This window comes from Schistocerca nitens, chromosome 10, assembly GCF_023898315.1.
Source record: "Schistocerca nitens isolate TAMUIC-IGC-003100 chromosome 10, iqSchNite1.1, whole genome shotgun sequence".
Taxonomy (NCBI): Eukaryota; Metazoa; Arthropoda; class Insecta; order Orthoptera; family Acrididae; genus Schistocerca; species Schistocerca nitens.
The window spans coordinates 156,249,493-156,263,708 of NC_064623.1; the positions used below are offsets into that span (position 1 = coordinate 156,249,493).

Consider the following 14,216-nt stretch of genomic DNA (forward strand, 5'->3'; position numbering starts at 1 on the left):
TTGGTTTTTGAGGTTTCTTTGTTTCATCTCCCTGAGTGCTATTAATGCCAGCTCATACATAGTGCAGGTGACTGAGTAATGCATAATTCTCAGCTGTGGTCAATATATAGGTTCTCATGTACCCGTGGTACAGGCCAGGCCTGGAGAGGGGTGACTGCCTGAGCTGTTTCATTCCCAATTGCCAATTGGTTCCTCTGTCAGGAGTTTGCTAAGTCTGGCCTAAGATGTTAAGTCAACTAAGGTGGATGAGCCCCACTCTGAAGGGACCACCACTTGGAAGGAGAATGCCATCAAAGATGCTAGCAACCATGGGGAATTTTTTCACAATGAGCTAATCACCATCTCAGTCTTCATTTTCTAAACGTAAATGGAATGAGGCTAAAGATTCAAAGACTCTTCCAGCTGCACCACAGTTCCTGTGATATATACCAAAGGAGGTCAGCCCTTTGATATGGTTAATCAGTTTATTATTGAGAAAGATGTTGATGCAATTGCTGTCCCTGCAAAATCCTGCACTCCCTTATGAAATGGGACTTAGTTTCCGGAAACCAATTGTGATTTTGAAGTCCAACAGTTGCTTACAGCTCTGTTTCTCCATGGTTGTCCTGTTTGTGTCTGTCCATTTTACACTGAATTTTTTGTATGGTATTATTTACACTCGGCTGCTTGATGGTCTGACCAAGGGAGAAAGCCAAACTTTTCTCTCATAAGGGTGTCATTACAGTCTGTCAGGCTGATGCAAACTTAGTGTATGTGTTCGCTCTTATCTCATTTGATCGAATTGTGCTTCCATCGAAGACTAAGGCAGGCTATGAAGTAATCATAGTCTGACTTTACATTCCCAACCCCTTATGTTGCTACCAGTGTCAATGTTATAACCACACTCACAAGTTCTGTCAGAACAGGACCAAATGCGTTACTTGTGGCAGGCATGCTCAGGAGCGTGATTGTCTATCTCCTACTCACCACAGTATCAATTATAATGGCAACCACGTTGCCGAGATTCTCAATGAGAGCAGTGTCCAGGATATGTGGGTAAAGGAAAAAGTACCCTACCCTGTCGCTTGCAAGTTGCTGATTTTACCATTGGGCACTTAGAGTACTGTTCTTGCTATGCCTTGCTCCATGGAGGACATGGCCACACAGGCCTGGAACTTCCAATTCAGTACCACAGTAGTGAAATTGCCCAGTATCATGCTCACTCCCCCCCTACCCTCATCTCCACCTCCCCCCACCCCACCCCCTCCCCACTGGTGATCAGGATTCATTTGAGAGTTTCTGCATGGCACACCTGGGACCCTGAGCTACTGCAGTACATTCTTCCTTTCTGGGCTGTATATCATTCACCTTGCCCCTCAGACTACATCATCTCTCATTCCCCAATACACACTCCTTCCCATCTGTGTTTGTATTTATGTTCACCTGGCTATCCACCTGATTCCCTGTACACCTTGTGGTTTTGTTCCTTTTCTCTCATCTATTTCATCCATTTTGGCATTTCTGGTCCCATTTGGAGTTTGACCACTGCTTTTAAATTTTCTGCCTGTAGTGTGTCTTTCGGCTCACTGTCTGCAATCCCTCAACGCCCTCTGTGTCCTGAATGGTACCTCCTGGGAAGCGGACAGAGTGGTCCTTCTCCACCTCTATTACTCCTTAGTGTGCTCCAAATTGGACTATGGAAGCATAGTTTACTCCTCTGCTCGGCCGTCTATTCTTCGGCGTCTCGACTCTATCCACCACCGTGGATTATGTTTAGTGTCTGGATCTTTTTACACCAGCCCTGTGGAAAGCCTTTATGCTGAGACTGCCGAACCTCCGCTGTACAATCGGCGAGCAGTCCTTCTGAGTCATTGTGCTAACCACCTGTCTTCCATGCCCGCTAATCCGGCCCGTGACATTTTTTCGATGTCTCCTTTGATGTAGGGTATGCAGGCTGCCCCTCCTCCCTACTATCACCGGGAGTCCACTTCCGTCAACTGCTCCATTCTCTTTCCTTCTGCTTTCCTAAAACCTTCTTGACAACTTGGGGTACAGCACCACCTTGGCTCTGTCCCCAGACCTGCCTGCTCCGTGACCTTTGTCAATTTCCCAAGGATGGTACCCCTTCACTTGTTTATCGTCGGGCATTTGCTGTTCTATGTGCACAAATGATGGAAGCCACATTTATTTACACTGACGGCTCGAAAACATCATTAGTTGTAGGGAGTGCCTATATTGTTGGCAACACCCCAAATCGATTTCGGCTTCCCGACCAGTGTTCGGTTTATACTGTGGAGCTTTACGCTGGTCTCCAGGCTGTCCAATACATCCGTCGCCATCAGCGGATACAGTGTTATCTGTTCATATTCTCTCAGCTATCTCCTCAGTCTCCAAGCTCTGTACCCTGTCCACCCTCTGATCCACCAGATTCAGGACTGCCTCCACTTGCTCCACTTGCTCCACTTGGGGCATCTCTGTGGCATTCCTCTGGATCCCAGGACACGTTGGCATCTGTGGAAATGAGGTGGCCAATATAGCAGCAAAGGCTGCAGTCTCTCTTCTTCAGCCAGCTATTCGCATGATTCCCTTCGCCGATCTACGGAGTGTTTTATGTCATCGTGTTACTCTATGACACGCACATTGTTAGACACTTCCCAATAATAAATTGCAGGACGTGAAAGCTCTTCCCTGTGCTTGGACCTCTTCCTCCCGAACGCGTCGTCGGGAGGAGGTAATTTAACTAGACTCCGCATAGGGCACTGTCTTTTTAGCCATCGACATCTTTTAAGCGGCGACCCTCCCCCACTCTGTCCCCACTGCTCTCAGCTGTGGATGGTAAGACACCTTTTACTTGAGTGCCCCTATTTTACTCTGTTACGCATCCGTCTACAGCTGTCACCTGATATCTCTTCCATTTTAGCAGATGACACGCGCTCAGCCGATCGCGTTCTTGAGTTTATTAGTGCCAGTGATATGACGTCAGTCATTTGAAGCTCTTCTTGGGGACAACAACCCTCTTCTATAGTGGTTTTTCAAGCTTTCCTTCTATTTTTAGTTTCTCCAATTTTTTGAGTTTCGTTCCCATTTCTGCCTTTTCCTAAGTCACAGACTGGGCACTAATGACCGTAGCAGTTTTGCGCCCTAAAACCATAACAAAAAAAACTCTCCCTTCCTTCCCCACTGTGGCAACCCTCTGCCCCCACTAGATCACCAGCATGTGCAGCCAGTCTGTGTGGTGTACTGTTAAGTCTGGCTGAGCCCCCGACAACAAAGGTATCATACTACTGATAATTGAGCTGTTGTCTCCCCATAGCCCCTGATCAGAGCAGTGGATGCTTGTGGTATGACGTGCATCAAGCTGCAAAAAAAACTAGCTATTCTGAAATGGCCATCTCTTTGAGTGGTAACAAATCATTCATATGACCCTCCAGCCTTCCCTTCTTTGGCTACATGCTGGGAAGGGGCCAGGCGTATCATCTCGGGATGAAACACTTTCTTCCCTATCTGGTCTGTACTCGGATGGATGGGAACACATTCACCCCCACTGAGGAGACTACTTTTCATTTGTTGCTTCCTGTGCATTCCACTTCGACTCTTCTCCAATGGAAAATCCATGGCATTAAATCCAACAAGGAGTTAAAACTCCTCTTGGAATTGCGGCATCTGGTTATTTTCTGTCTCCAAGAAACAAAACTGCATCCTCATAACTGTTTTGACCTCTTGCTTTCCCTTCCAGAACAGTTTGACCTTCCCTCCTGAGGACGGCATTCAATCTCATTGTGGACTCATGTTGCTCATCTAGGGTGATGTCCATAGCCAAACCATCTCACTGGACATCTGACTGCAAGCTGTTTCAGTCCACATTTTTTGTGGAGAACATAAAGGATAAGTTGGGTGATGTGGAGTGTCTCAGTAGGATGCAGTTGGGCTCCTGTTGATCAAAGCTTCTTGGGCCAACTAGTCATCAGCTCTTCATGCTTGTTGTAATCTTGGCAGCATCCTGGTGTCTGTTACCCCTCGACAGCCTCTGAATATGGTCCAGGGCGTGATTTTTCATAGGGACCTCATCCTTCAAACCGATGAGGAACTCTAGTCTAATCTGGACTGACACGGTGTTCATTTTGTTCGACGTGTGCAGAAGGATTGGAAAGAAAACTGCACTGATAATGACACCATTATTCTTGCTTTCTAGATGGTACCCTCACAGAGAAGATAAAGGTTGTGTGTTACTGATGTGAAGTGAAGCCATACTTCCCACACCCATCGAGAATATCTAGTTGCTGTTTTGTTTGATCTTTGGAAGGTGTTGGATACCACCTGGTGCCATCATATCCTTGCTATGCTGCACGAATGTGGCTCACAGGGTCCACTTCCGATTTTTCTACGAAATTTTCTCTCCAATCGCTCCTTTCGGGTTAGAGTTGGCACATATTTTAGCTCTGCCCATATTATGGAGAACGGTGTCCTGCAGGGCTCAGTTCTCAGTGTTCCCCTCTTTTTGGTGGCAATTAATGGTCTTGCAGCTGCAATGGGCCAGTCGGTCTGTTCCTCTCTATATGCCGATGACTTTTGTCTTTATTACAGTTCCCCAAGCATCAGTGTCGCTGGACAGCGGCTGCAGGGAGCCATCCATAAGCTACATTTTTGGGCATCCAACCATGGTTTTCAGTTCTCAGCCTCTAAGACCCGAGTCATGCATTTCTGTCATCGAACAGTCCACCTCCATCCAGTGCTCTGCCTTGCCAATGAACTCCTTTGTATTGAGGAGACGCATCGTTTCCTTGGCATGCTGTTTGATGCTCAGCTCACTTGGACACCTCGTCTTTGCGAGGTGCTGGTGGGACCTCAACATCCTTCGCTGCCTCAGCCACACCATTTGGGGGGTTGCAAGAACAACCCTCCTACAGCTCTATAAGGCCTTAGCCCAGTCCCGGGAGCGTTGTGTACGACTCAGCAGCACCTTCAACGTTGCAGATCCTCGACCCAATTCTCCATTGTGGCGTCACTGGTGACAGGTGCCTTCCGCACTAGTCCGGTGACTAGCCTTCTTGTAGAAGCTGAAATCGCTCCCCTATGATTCTGCCGACAATAGTTGCTTGCGTCATACATCGCCCGCGTCCATGCCTCGCCTGACCATCCAAACCGCAGGCTCCTTTTTCCATCTTCTGCACTCCCCTCCCCATGACATGGCCTAGGTTGGGTCTCCCGATCGTGGTCCACCTTCGTTCCCTTCTCTTGTTACTATTCTTTTCCCCTTCCACCATCCTTCTGGCCCTCTTCTTCTACCCCTCCTTGGTCCCTCCCTCGCTTGCAGCTTTGCTTGGATTTGTCCTGCGGCTCCACCTGCCAGTCTTCACCAATTCCTGGCTCTTTCTGCCTCGTTTCGCAATGCAGATGTAGTCTACACTGATGGTTCTGTGGTCTATGGACGCACTGGATTTGCTTTCTTCCACGGCGACTACGTTGAGCAGCATTCCCTGCCTTATGGGGGCAGTGTTTTCACTGTGGAGCTGGTTGCTCTTTATCATGCACTCGCTCACCTTTCCTCCTGCCCTGGGGAGTCATTTGTCATATGTAGTGACTCCCTGAGTGGATTGCAAGCACTCTACCAGTGTTTTTCTCGGGACCCTTTGGTGATCGGTATTCAGGATGCTGTTTTTGCTCTCGCCGATTGTGGTCGTTCAGCGATGTTTGTGTTGACCCCGGGCCACATCGGCATTCCAGGAAACGTACGTGTCGATCGGTTGACCAAGCAGGCCACCACTTCGCAACCCCTGGAGCTTGGTCTCGTGGAAAGAGACCTCTGCTCAGCCCTACATCGCAAGGTCTGCGATGTCTGGAGCTCTGAATGGTCTGTCTTGAACACGCCAAATAAGCTCCGCACGGTCAAGTCTTCCACTGCCATATGGAACTCTTCCTTGAGGGGCACAAGTAGGGACTCAGTTCTCTGCTGTCTCTGTCTCCGAATTGGACATACGCGGTTGACCCACAGCTATCACCTTCGTCATGAGAACACCCCCCCCCCCCCCCCCCAAAGTGTTGCTGTGATGCAGGCCTGACAGTGGTCTATCTTCTGATGGACAGCCCCCTTTTAGCCCCCTTGTGGCAGTCCTTTAATTTACCAGCTGCACTTCTTTTAATTCTCGGTGACAATGCCTCTATAGCTGACTCAGTTTTACGTTTTGTCTGTGCAGCTGGGTTTTATCACTCGCTCTAGTGAGGGCACTCACAGGATTCCTCAGGCTACACCCACTCCAGCGATGTACATGTACCAAAAATAGTGTCTTTTATGGTAACAAGTTTTGTTGGTACCTCTATCAACGCTTTCCAGCTGGAGGTTCTTCATTTGTCATAGAGTGGTTGACCTTTTACTTGATCCATCAAGCACTATACTGTTTTACTCTAGTCAACTATTTGCTCCTTTTAAGTGTCCTCTATTTTGTGTTACTGTGGTGTTCATTTTCATTTTGGTGTTCCCTCCCTCTGGGTGCAGAGGTTATGCTTTTTACTGGATAGGCCTTTTACAAGTATGTCTGTTTGGAACTGGGGACTGATGACCTCCATGTTTAGCCCCCATCGAACCCCAAAACCAACCAACCAACCAACCAACTCACCCACGCCCATGAGGTGCTATTAGTGCTTGCATTTTTTGCGCATGTCTTCCCACTGTACAGTGGACCCACTTTGTGGCTGAATGGTGACTGTGGACACCCTCCATGAGGGAAGCCCATGTTACGCCACCTTTGTACGTGAATTGTAATGACCACCACTTTCTACATTCACCAGATTGCCCAACTTACAAGAAAGAAAAGATACAAAAGTAGATGTCCCTGGAATGTGTGTTTTATACTGAGGCTAGTCAAAAATGTGACTGACTCCACCCAGTGTTCGTGTCTTCTACTTTTGCCTCTGTTGTATACTTTCCCCCTCCTATCCGAGATCCATCCCCCTCCCTCACAGTTTCCATGTCATCCCCTCTGGGTGCCACTCCCCTCCCTGGCTGCTAGTGATGGAGCTCCCTCCCAGGACTCCTCATTGCCAGTCTCTCTCAAGCCATAAGCATCTCTACTAAGCCATGGAAAGTACCATATGTGTCACAAGGCCATCTGCTCTACTTCAGGTACAGATCTTGGAGAAGCCTGCTCTGTTCCCTGCTCTTCCCCTCAACCTCTGGAGGAGGAGGAGGAGGAGGAGGAGGAGGAGGAGGAGGAGGAGGAAACAGGTTCCAGGTGAAAGCCCACTGGTGCCCCCAGAGGTTCCATCTCACCCCTTTTAACATGATTCTGACGTTTATGGATGTCATGCCATCATCATTGGTGACCCAGCAGCATGATTGGCTCCAACCCTTTCACCACCCTTTGGGATACCCGATCCATGATCATTCAACAGAACTGCAATGGTTACTACCGTTACCTCACGGAGCTACCGTCAGCAGCTTCTATTGTTCAGGAATTTAATTTTCTGATGCTCACTCACTGTCTGTTCATGGGTTTTGTGCTTTCTGGTGGAATTGGGTCAGCACTTTGATGGTTTCTGGTGGTGTCTGCACATTTGTCCTTATGGATATTGTTAGTACATGGATTTCACTCTGTATCACATTGGAAGAAGTTGCTGTTTCACTCTGCATTTTCCTTCCTCGTTTTGCCTTTCCTCTTCATAACGTCTGCATCCCTCCATTTGCTGTCACCCAGGGGGACCTATTCCAGCTTGCTGGTCAGCTCTCACCCCTATTCAATGCTCGGTGGTCTTAATGCTCAGAATCCATTTTGGAGCTCTTAAAGAATCTGAGAGGTTCCCTCTTGGTTAACCACCTCAATCAACTCAGCCTCATCTGTCTTAACACTGGAGCACCCACATTACTTTCAGACTCCATGCACAACTATTCTCATTTGGTCCTCTCATTCTGTATTGCACAGCTTGCCCATCTTGAGTGGTCTGTTCTGACACGTACTCCAGCAACCGTTTCCCGTGAGCTATTTGTTTTCTGACTTCCACCCCCACTCCTGTTTTTTAAACCAACTGGCAGGTTTCTAAGGCTAACTGGCGGCTTTCCTGCTGAACATTTTCCCAGTTGTGATGGCCAGGTAGCATATCTTGGAAGCCGTGCATGACTCCTTTTCATGCCATTTCTTATTTTACATCTTGTTTTTACCATACTGCCACCTCGTTATGTTTCAGTTACTGGTGTCACTGAGTTGCTGCCTTGTCTGCCCATGAGCGGCAGCAGCACTTATCCATATAGGCCCTGCCGTATTATCTTTGCTGGACTGCTATTATTTCGTGGTAGTCATGTGTTGTGAGTTAGTTTGGACCTGGCAGTGTTTGAGTTGGCACGCGACACAAGTTCAGTTGGGGCGTGGCAGCATTTAGGTCCGGACCACTGTAACTCGCCCGACAGTTGCCGACACACGAGATTGGAATGGGGCGACTTTGCTTGGTCGTCGGTCGGTCGTCTTGACAGATGACGTGTATTTTGCCGGTGACCCCTTATGGGTTGGCTGTGTGTGCCAACTCTTGATTCCCCCCCAGGGGGTCCACAACTCTTTTGTGGATACGTGCGTGGCGAGCACGGGGCCCCGAGCCATTGCAGCCTTCTTTCTCTCCCGGGCTGCATTTCCTTTCCCTTCCCCTCCTTTCCCCTCCATACTCCTTTCCCCTCGCCCTCTCCTCTCTCTCTATTGGTGTCCTTGCTTATGTTGGCCCCGCTATCCTCCTGGTTCTGTTGGTTTTACTCTCCGGCTTTGTTGCGTACTTACCTCCTCTTTTTGGCATTCCTTGGTCCCCCTCTGGGGTTTGACCTCCATTCCAAAATTTCTCTTCCGTAGTGTGAGCCATTTGGGGAAGAGCACCTTACCTAGTGTCTCCGACGTGCGCCCTCCTAGTACATTCCACCTTTTCTTTCACGTCGTGGTCTGATGCTAGGGTGCATAGCCAGCACGTTAGCCAGCCCGTGTGGTGGGGTCGCTATGTACCCTTTTGGTTGAGCCCTCTGAACACACAGGGATCACACTTCTGATACCTGAGCTGTGACCTCCTCATGCATGCCTTGGAGTGGTTGCTCGTCATCCTGGAGCATCGGAACTCCCGGCAATGGCCGCCGTGCCAGACGTCCCTTGCTGTGGCTGGGTGGCGCCCGTGAGGAGAGCCCCTGATCGGAGTGGGTGGTATCAGGGCGGACGCTATGCAGATGAAACGCATACGGGTCCAAAACTCTGGCCGTTCTGCGGCCGTCTCTCTGTGTGGTACTGATTCCTCAAGTGCTGCTTCTCTTGCCCCTTCGGCCTTCCCTTCCATGGCTACCCCCTGGGAAGAGGGTCAGGCCCGTCGTCTAGGGGCAAAACCTTTCCCCCGTTATCTAGTTTGCACCAGGACTGATGGAGATACTTTCACCAGTGTCAAGCCCTTATTCTTTGTGGAACACATTGAAGACAAGTTTGGCGAAGTGGACTCCCTGAGCAAGATGCGGTCGGGTTCGTTGCTGATTAAAACTACTTCAGCCGCCCAATCTGCGGCCCTTCGTGCCTGTACCCATCTTGGCACAATTCCTGTGTCTATTACCCCTCACCAGTCTCTAAATATGGTACAAGGTGTGATTTTCCACAGGGACCTCATCCTTCAAACTGATGAGGAACTTCGGGACAATCTCGCACGGCGGGGTGTTCACTTTGTTCGGCGTGTTCAGAAGGGTCCTAAAGATAACCGTATTGATACTGGTGCCTTTATCCTGGCCTTTGAAGGGGATACCCTTCCTGAGAAAAGATTATGGTCTATCGCTGTGATGTGAAGCCGTACATCCCACCTCCTATGCGGTGTTTTAAGTGCTTGCGTTTTGGCCACATGTCTTCTCGCTGTTCCCAGGACCCTCTCTGTGGTGACTGTGGACGTCCACTCCATGAGGGGAGTCCCTGTGTTCCCCCTCCTGTATGTGTAAATTGTCGTGGTAGTCATTCTCCACGTTCACCAGATTGCCCAGTATATAAGAAAGAAAAAAAGATACAAGAGTATAAGTCCCTCGATCGTTTAAGCTACACAGAGGCCCGTAAGAAATATGCACGACTGCACCCTGTGTCCATGACATCAAGTTACGCCTTGGTTACATCTTCCCCCCTTCCCCCCCCTTCCTTACCCCTATCCCGGACCCCACTCCTCCCCCCCTCCCCTGCGGCTCCCACACCTTCTCCTCTGGGTGCTGCTCCCCCTCCCCAGCCGGAGAAGTGTCCCACTCCTTCGGCGTCTGCCGGTCAAGGGCGCCTCTCCCGGGATGCCCCTTCCCGGCACCTTCCAGGTCAAAGGTCTGCTGCCGCGCGGCGACTGCGAGAGCCGCGGTCTGTCGGCCCCCAGGTCGCCCGGTCTCTTTCTGTTCCTGATCTTGCTGCAGCTGGCTCCTTTATGCCACACAGCCCTCCTCGATCTCAGCCTGAAAAGAAGAAGAAACATAAGTCCCGGGACAAAGAGCCTCTGGTGTCACCGGAGGTCCCTTCCCCGACTTCACAACTGGATTCTGACCTGTCGTTTATGGATGTCGCCCCCTCCTTGTCTGTGACGGGTGGGGACCCGGCAGTATGACTGGATTTAGCGTGTTCAGCCCTCATTTAAACCATCTTTCTGTGGTTCTCCAATGGAATTGTAATGGCTACTATCGACAACTTCCGGAATTGAAATCCCTTCTTTCGTCCTACTCTGCAGCTTGTGTGGTTCTCCAGGAATCTCATTTTACTGATGCTCACTCACCGACCCTCCGTGGGTTCCGTGTTTTCTGTCAAAATCGGGTCGGACCCTTGCGGGCTTCTGGTGGCGTTTGTACGTTGGTCCGTACCGATATTGCTTGCACGTGGATTCCTCTCCAAACTACATTGGAAGCGGTTGCTGTTAGGGTCCACTTAGACTCTGCAGTCACCGTTTGCAATCTTTATCTCCCTCCTGACAGGGCTCTTACACCTGCTGCCTTAACCACCCTTCTTCAGCAACTTCCTCCTCCCTTCCTCCTCCTTGGGGATTTTAATGCTCATCATCCTTTGTGGGGCAGTGCCTTTCCATCTAGACGAGGTCTTCTTATAGACCAATTCATTGCAGACCACGACCTGTGCCTTCTTAATGATGGCTCCCCTACTCATTTCAGTGCCGGTCATGGTACCTTTTCTGCCACTGATCTTTCTCTTTCTTCTCCCTCTCTCCTCCCTTCATTACACTGGTCGCCACACGACGACCTTTGTGATAGTGACCATTTCCCGTTGATTATCACGCTCCCTTCGCGCTCCCCGATGGACAGGTTACCTCGTTGGTCTTTCCACCGCGCCGATTGGCATCTATACACTGCACAGGTCGGGTTTTCTCCCTCTTTGTCGGGTTGTATTGATGACGTCCTACGTGACGTGTCTGACGCGATTGTTCGCACTGCTAACGTTGCTGTCCCGCGCTCATCTGGACTATTTCGTCACCGGCAAGTCCCGTGGTGGAGTCCGGCCATTGCCATTGCCATCCGTGATCGCCGTCGAGCTTTGCAACACTTGAAGAGGCACCCATCCGTAGCCAGCCTTACTACTTTTAAACGCCTTCGCGCTAAAGCCCGTTATTTAATCAAACGGAGCAAGCGGATATGTTGGGAACGATTCGTTCCTTCCCTTGGTTCCACTGTCCCTCTGTCACGGGTATGGGCTACACTTCGCTCTCTCCAAGGTTGCCATCGGCAGTCCACCCTACCAGGCCTTCACCTCCCAGATGGCATTTGTACGGACCCATTAGTTATCGCCGAACATCTTGCGACCCATTTTGCAGTGGCATCGGCGTCAGCCTCCTATCCCGCTGCTTTCCTTCATCAAAAACAGCAGGCTGAAGCTCTCACCTTATGTTTCACCACTTGTGAGTCAGAATCTTATAACGAACCTTTTACTGAATGGGAATTTCTTTCTGCTCTATCTTCTTCTCATGATACGGCCCCTGGCCCAGATTCCATTCATAACCAACTGCTTCAACATCTCAGTGCTCCACAACGGCAACATCTTCTTCGGGTGTTTAACCGTATCTGGCTCCAGGGTGACTTCCCTTCTCAGTGGAGGGATAGCATTGTGGTTCCTGTCCTTAAGCCTGGTAAGAACCCCCTATCTGTTGACAGCTATCGGCCAATTAGTTTGACCAATGTTGTTTGTAAGTTACTTGAACGGATGGTAGCCCGTCGGCTCAATTGGGTCCTCGAATCTCGGGATCTATTGTTGCCTTACCAGTGTGGCTTTCGAGAGGGACGATCTCCAATCGATCATTTACTTCGCTTGGAATCCGCAGTTCGGCAGGCTTTTTCCCAGCGCCGCCATTTGGTTGCAGTGTTTTTTGACCTTCGCAAGGCCTATGACACGGCCTGGCGCCATCACATCTTACTAACCCTTCATCAGTGGGGTCTTCGGGGCCCACTCCCGACTTTTATCCGCCAGTTCCTGATCCATCGGTCATTCAGAGTTCGAGTTGGTACTGCTTTTAGTTCTCCACGGACCCAGGAGACGGGCATCCTGCAGGGTTCTGTCTTGAGTGTCCTTCTTTTCCTCATTGCTATCGATGGACTTGTGGCCTCTGTCGGTCCCTTGGTCGCCCCTGCCCTGTATGTGGATGATTTCTGCATTTGGGTTAGTTCCTCCTCGATGGCATCTGCAGAACGGCAGCTCCAGGTGGCTATACGGCGTGCCTCTGCATGGACCCTCTCACACGGGTTTCAATTCTCTCCTTTAAAATCGCGGGTGGTCCACTTCTGTCGCCGTACTACGGTCCACCCTGATCCAGAGCTCTATCTCGCTGCACAACGATTGCCTGTTGTTTCACAGTTTCGTTTCCTGGGTCTTCTTTTCGACAACAAGCTCACTTGGTTGCCCCATATCAGACTCCTGAAGGTAGGATGTTTCCGTAAACTCAATGTCCTTCGCTTCCTTGCCCACTCCTCTTGGGGTGCGGACCATTCCCTCCTCCTCCGTCTTTATCGTGCTCTAGTTCTGTCTCATTTGGACTATGGTTGTCAAGTTTATGGTTCAGCTGCTCCTTCCACACTGCACGTGCTGGATCCAGTCCACCATCGTGGTATCGGTTTGGCCACCGGTGCCTTCCCTACTAGCCCTGTTGATAGTCTCCTGGTTGAAGCTGGGATCCCACCCCTTTCTGTTCGGCGGTCCCAGCTTCTGGTGTCTTATGCCCTCACTATCCGTTCTTCTCCCACTCACCCCTCCTATTCTATCCTGTTCCCAGACCATGGACGTCGCCCACCCGACTCCCGCCCTCGGGCGGGTTTATCGGTTGGGCTGCGCCTTGCGTCTCTTTACCGTGATTTTCAGCTTCCTTCTTTGTCCTGTCTTCCTCGCTCCCTCCCCTCCACCCCTCCTTGGTTAGTTCCTCGGCCTCGAATTCGGATGGATCTCCGCCGCGGTCCGAAAGATTCCATCCCCCCGGTGGTGTTCCGTTCCTTTTTCCGCCAAATTTTATGGGAGTTTCGGGATGCTGTTGTTTTTTACACTGATGGCTCTAAATCTGCTGATCATGTTGGGTATGCCTTCACGTCCTCTGTTGGAACGGAAAATCATCTGCTGCCACCTACATGTGGGGTGTTTACTGCGGAATTGATGGCAATTTCCCGGGCCCTTATCTTTATTAAACAATCCCAACACAACCGCGTTTTGTTATGTACGGACTCGATGAGTGGCCTTATTGCTATTGACCAGTGTTTTTCGCGCCATCCCTTGGTCTCTGCCATCCATGACCATCTCGCTGATATTCACCGTGCTGCTTGTTCCATTGACTTCCTATGGGTCCCTGGCCATGTGGGTATCCCGGGAAATGAGCTCGCTGATCGTTTGGCTGGGGGAGCAGTTACTTACCCCCCGTTTTCTGTAACCCCTCCTGCAGCGGATTTACGGCTTCACATCAAATCCCACTTCGCACAGTCATGGGCCAATTCTTGGGAGGCTACTCCACTGTCTAATAAACTTCGTGCAATTAAGGTGACACCAGGCCCATGGCGTTCTTCCTTTCGCCTCTCCAGAAAGGACTCGACCACACTGTGTCGTCTCCGCATTGGCCATACCAGGCTGACCCATGGTTTTCTTTTGCGTGATGAGCCACCCCCGCTATGTGGTTGTGGAGCCTTCCAGTCAGTGGCCCACATTTTGGTTGAATGCCCCCTTCTTTTGGCTCTGCGTGCTAAGTACAGTCTCCCCCACACTTTACCTTTGATGTTGGCTGATGATTCCCGGATGGTCTCTCTG

The 14,216-nt window shown here is 50.3% G+C and overlaps 1 protein-coding gene across 1 annotated transcript in view; it reads left to right on the forward strand.

The window, feature by feature from the left end:
* Nucleotides 1-7,068: 7,068 nt before the first annotated feature.
* Nucleotides 7,069-14,216, forward strand: part of LOC126209958 (ankyrin repeat domain-containing protein 49-like) — a 66,765-nt gene continuing 59,617 nt past the window's right edge. The window contains exon 1 of the mRNA XM_049939071.1: nucleotides 7,069-7,208. Coding sequence (XP_049795028.1) covers nucleotides 7,069-7,208 — 140 coding nt within the window. The remainder of the gene's footprint in view (nucleotides 7,209-14,216) is intronic.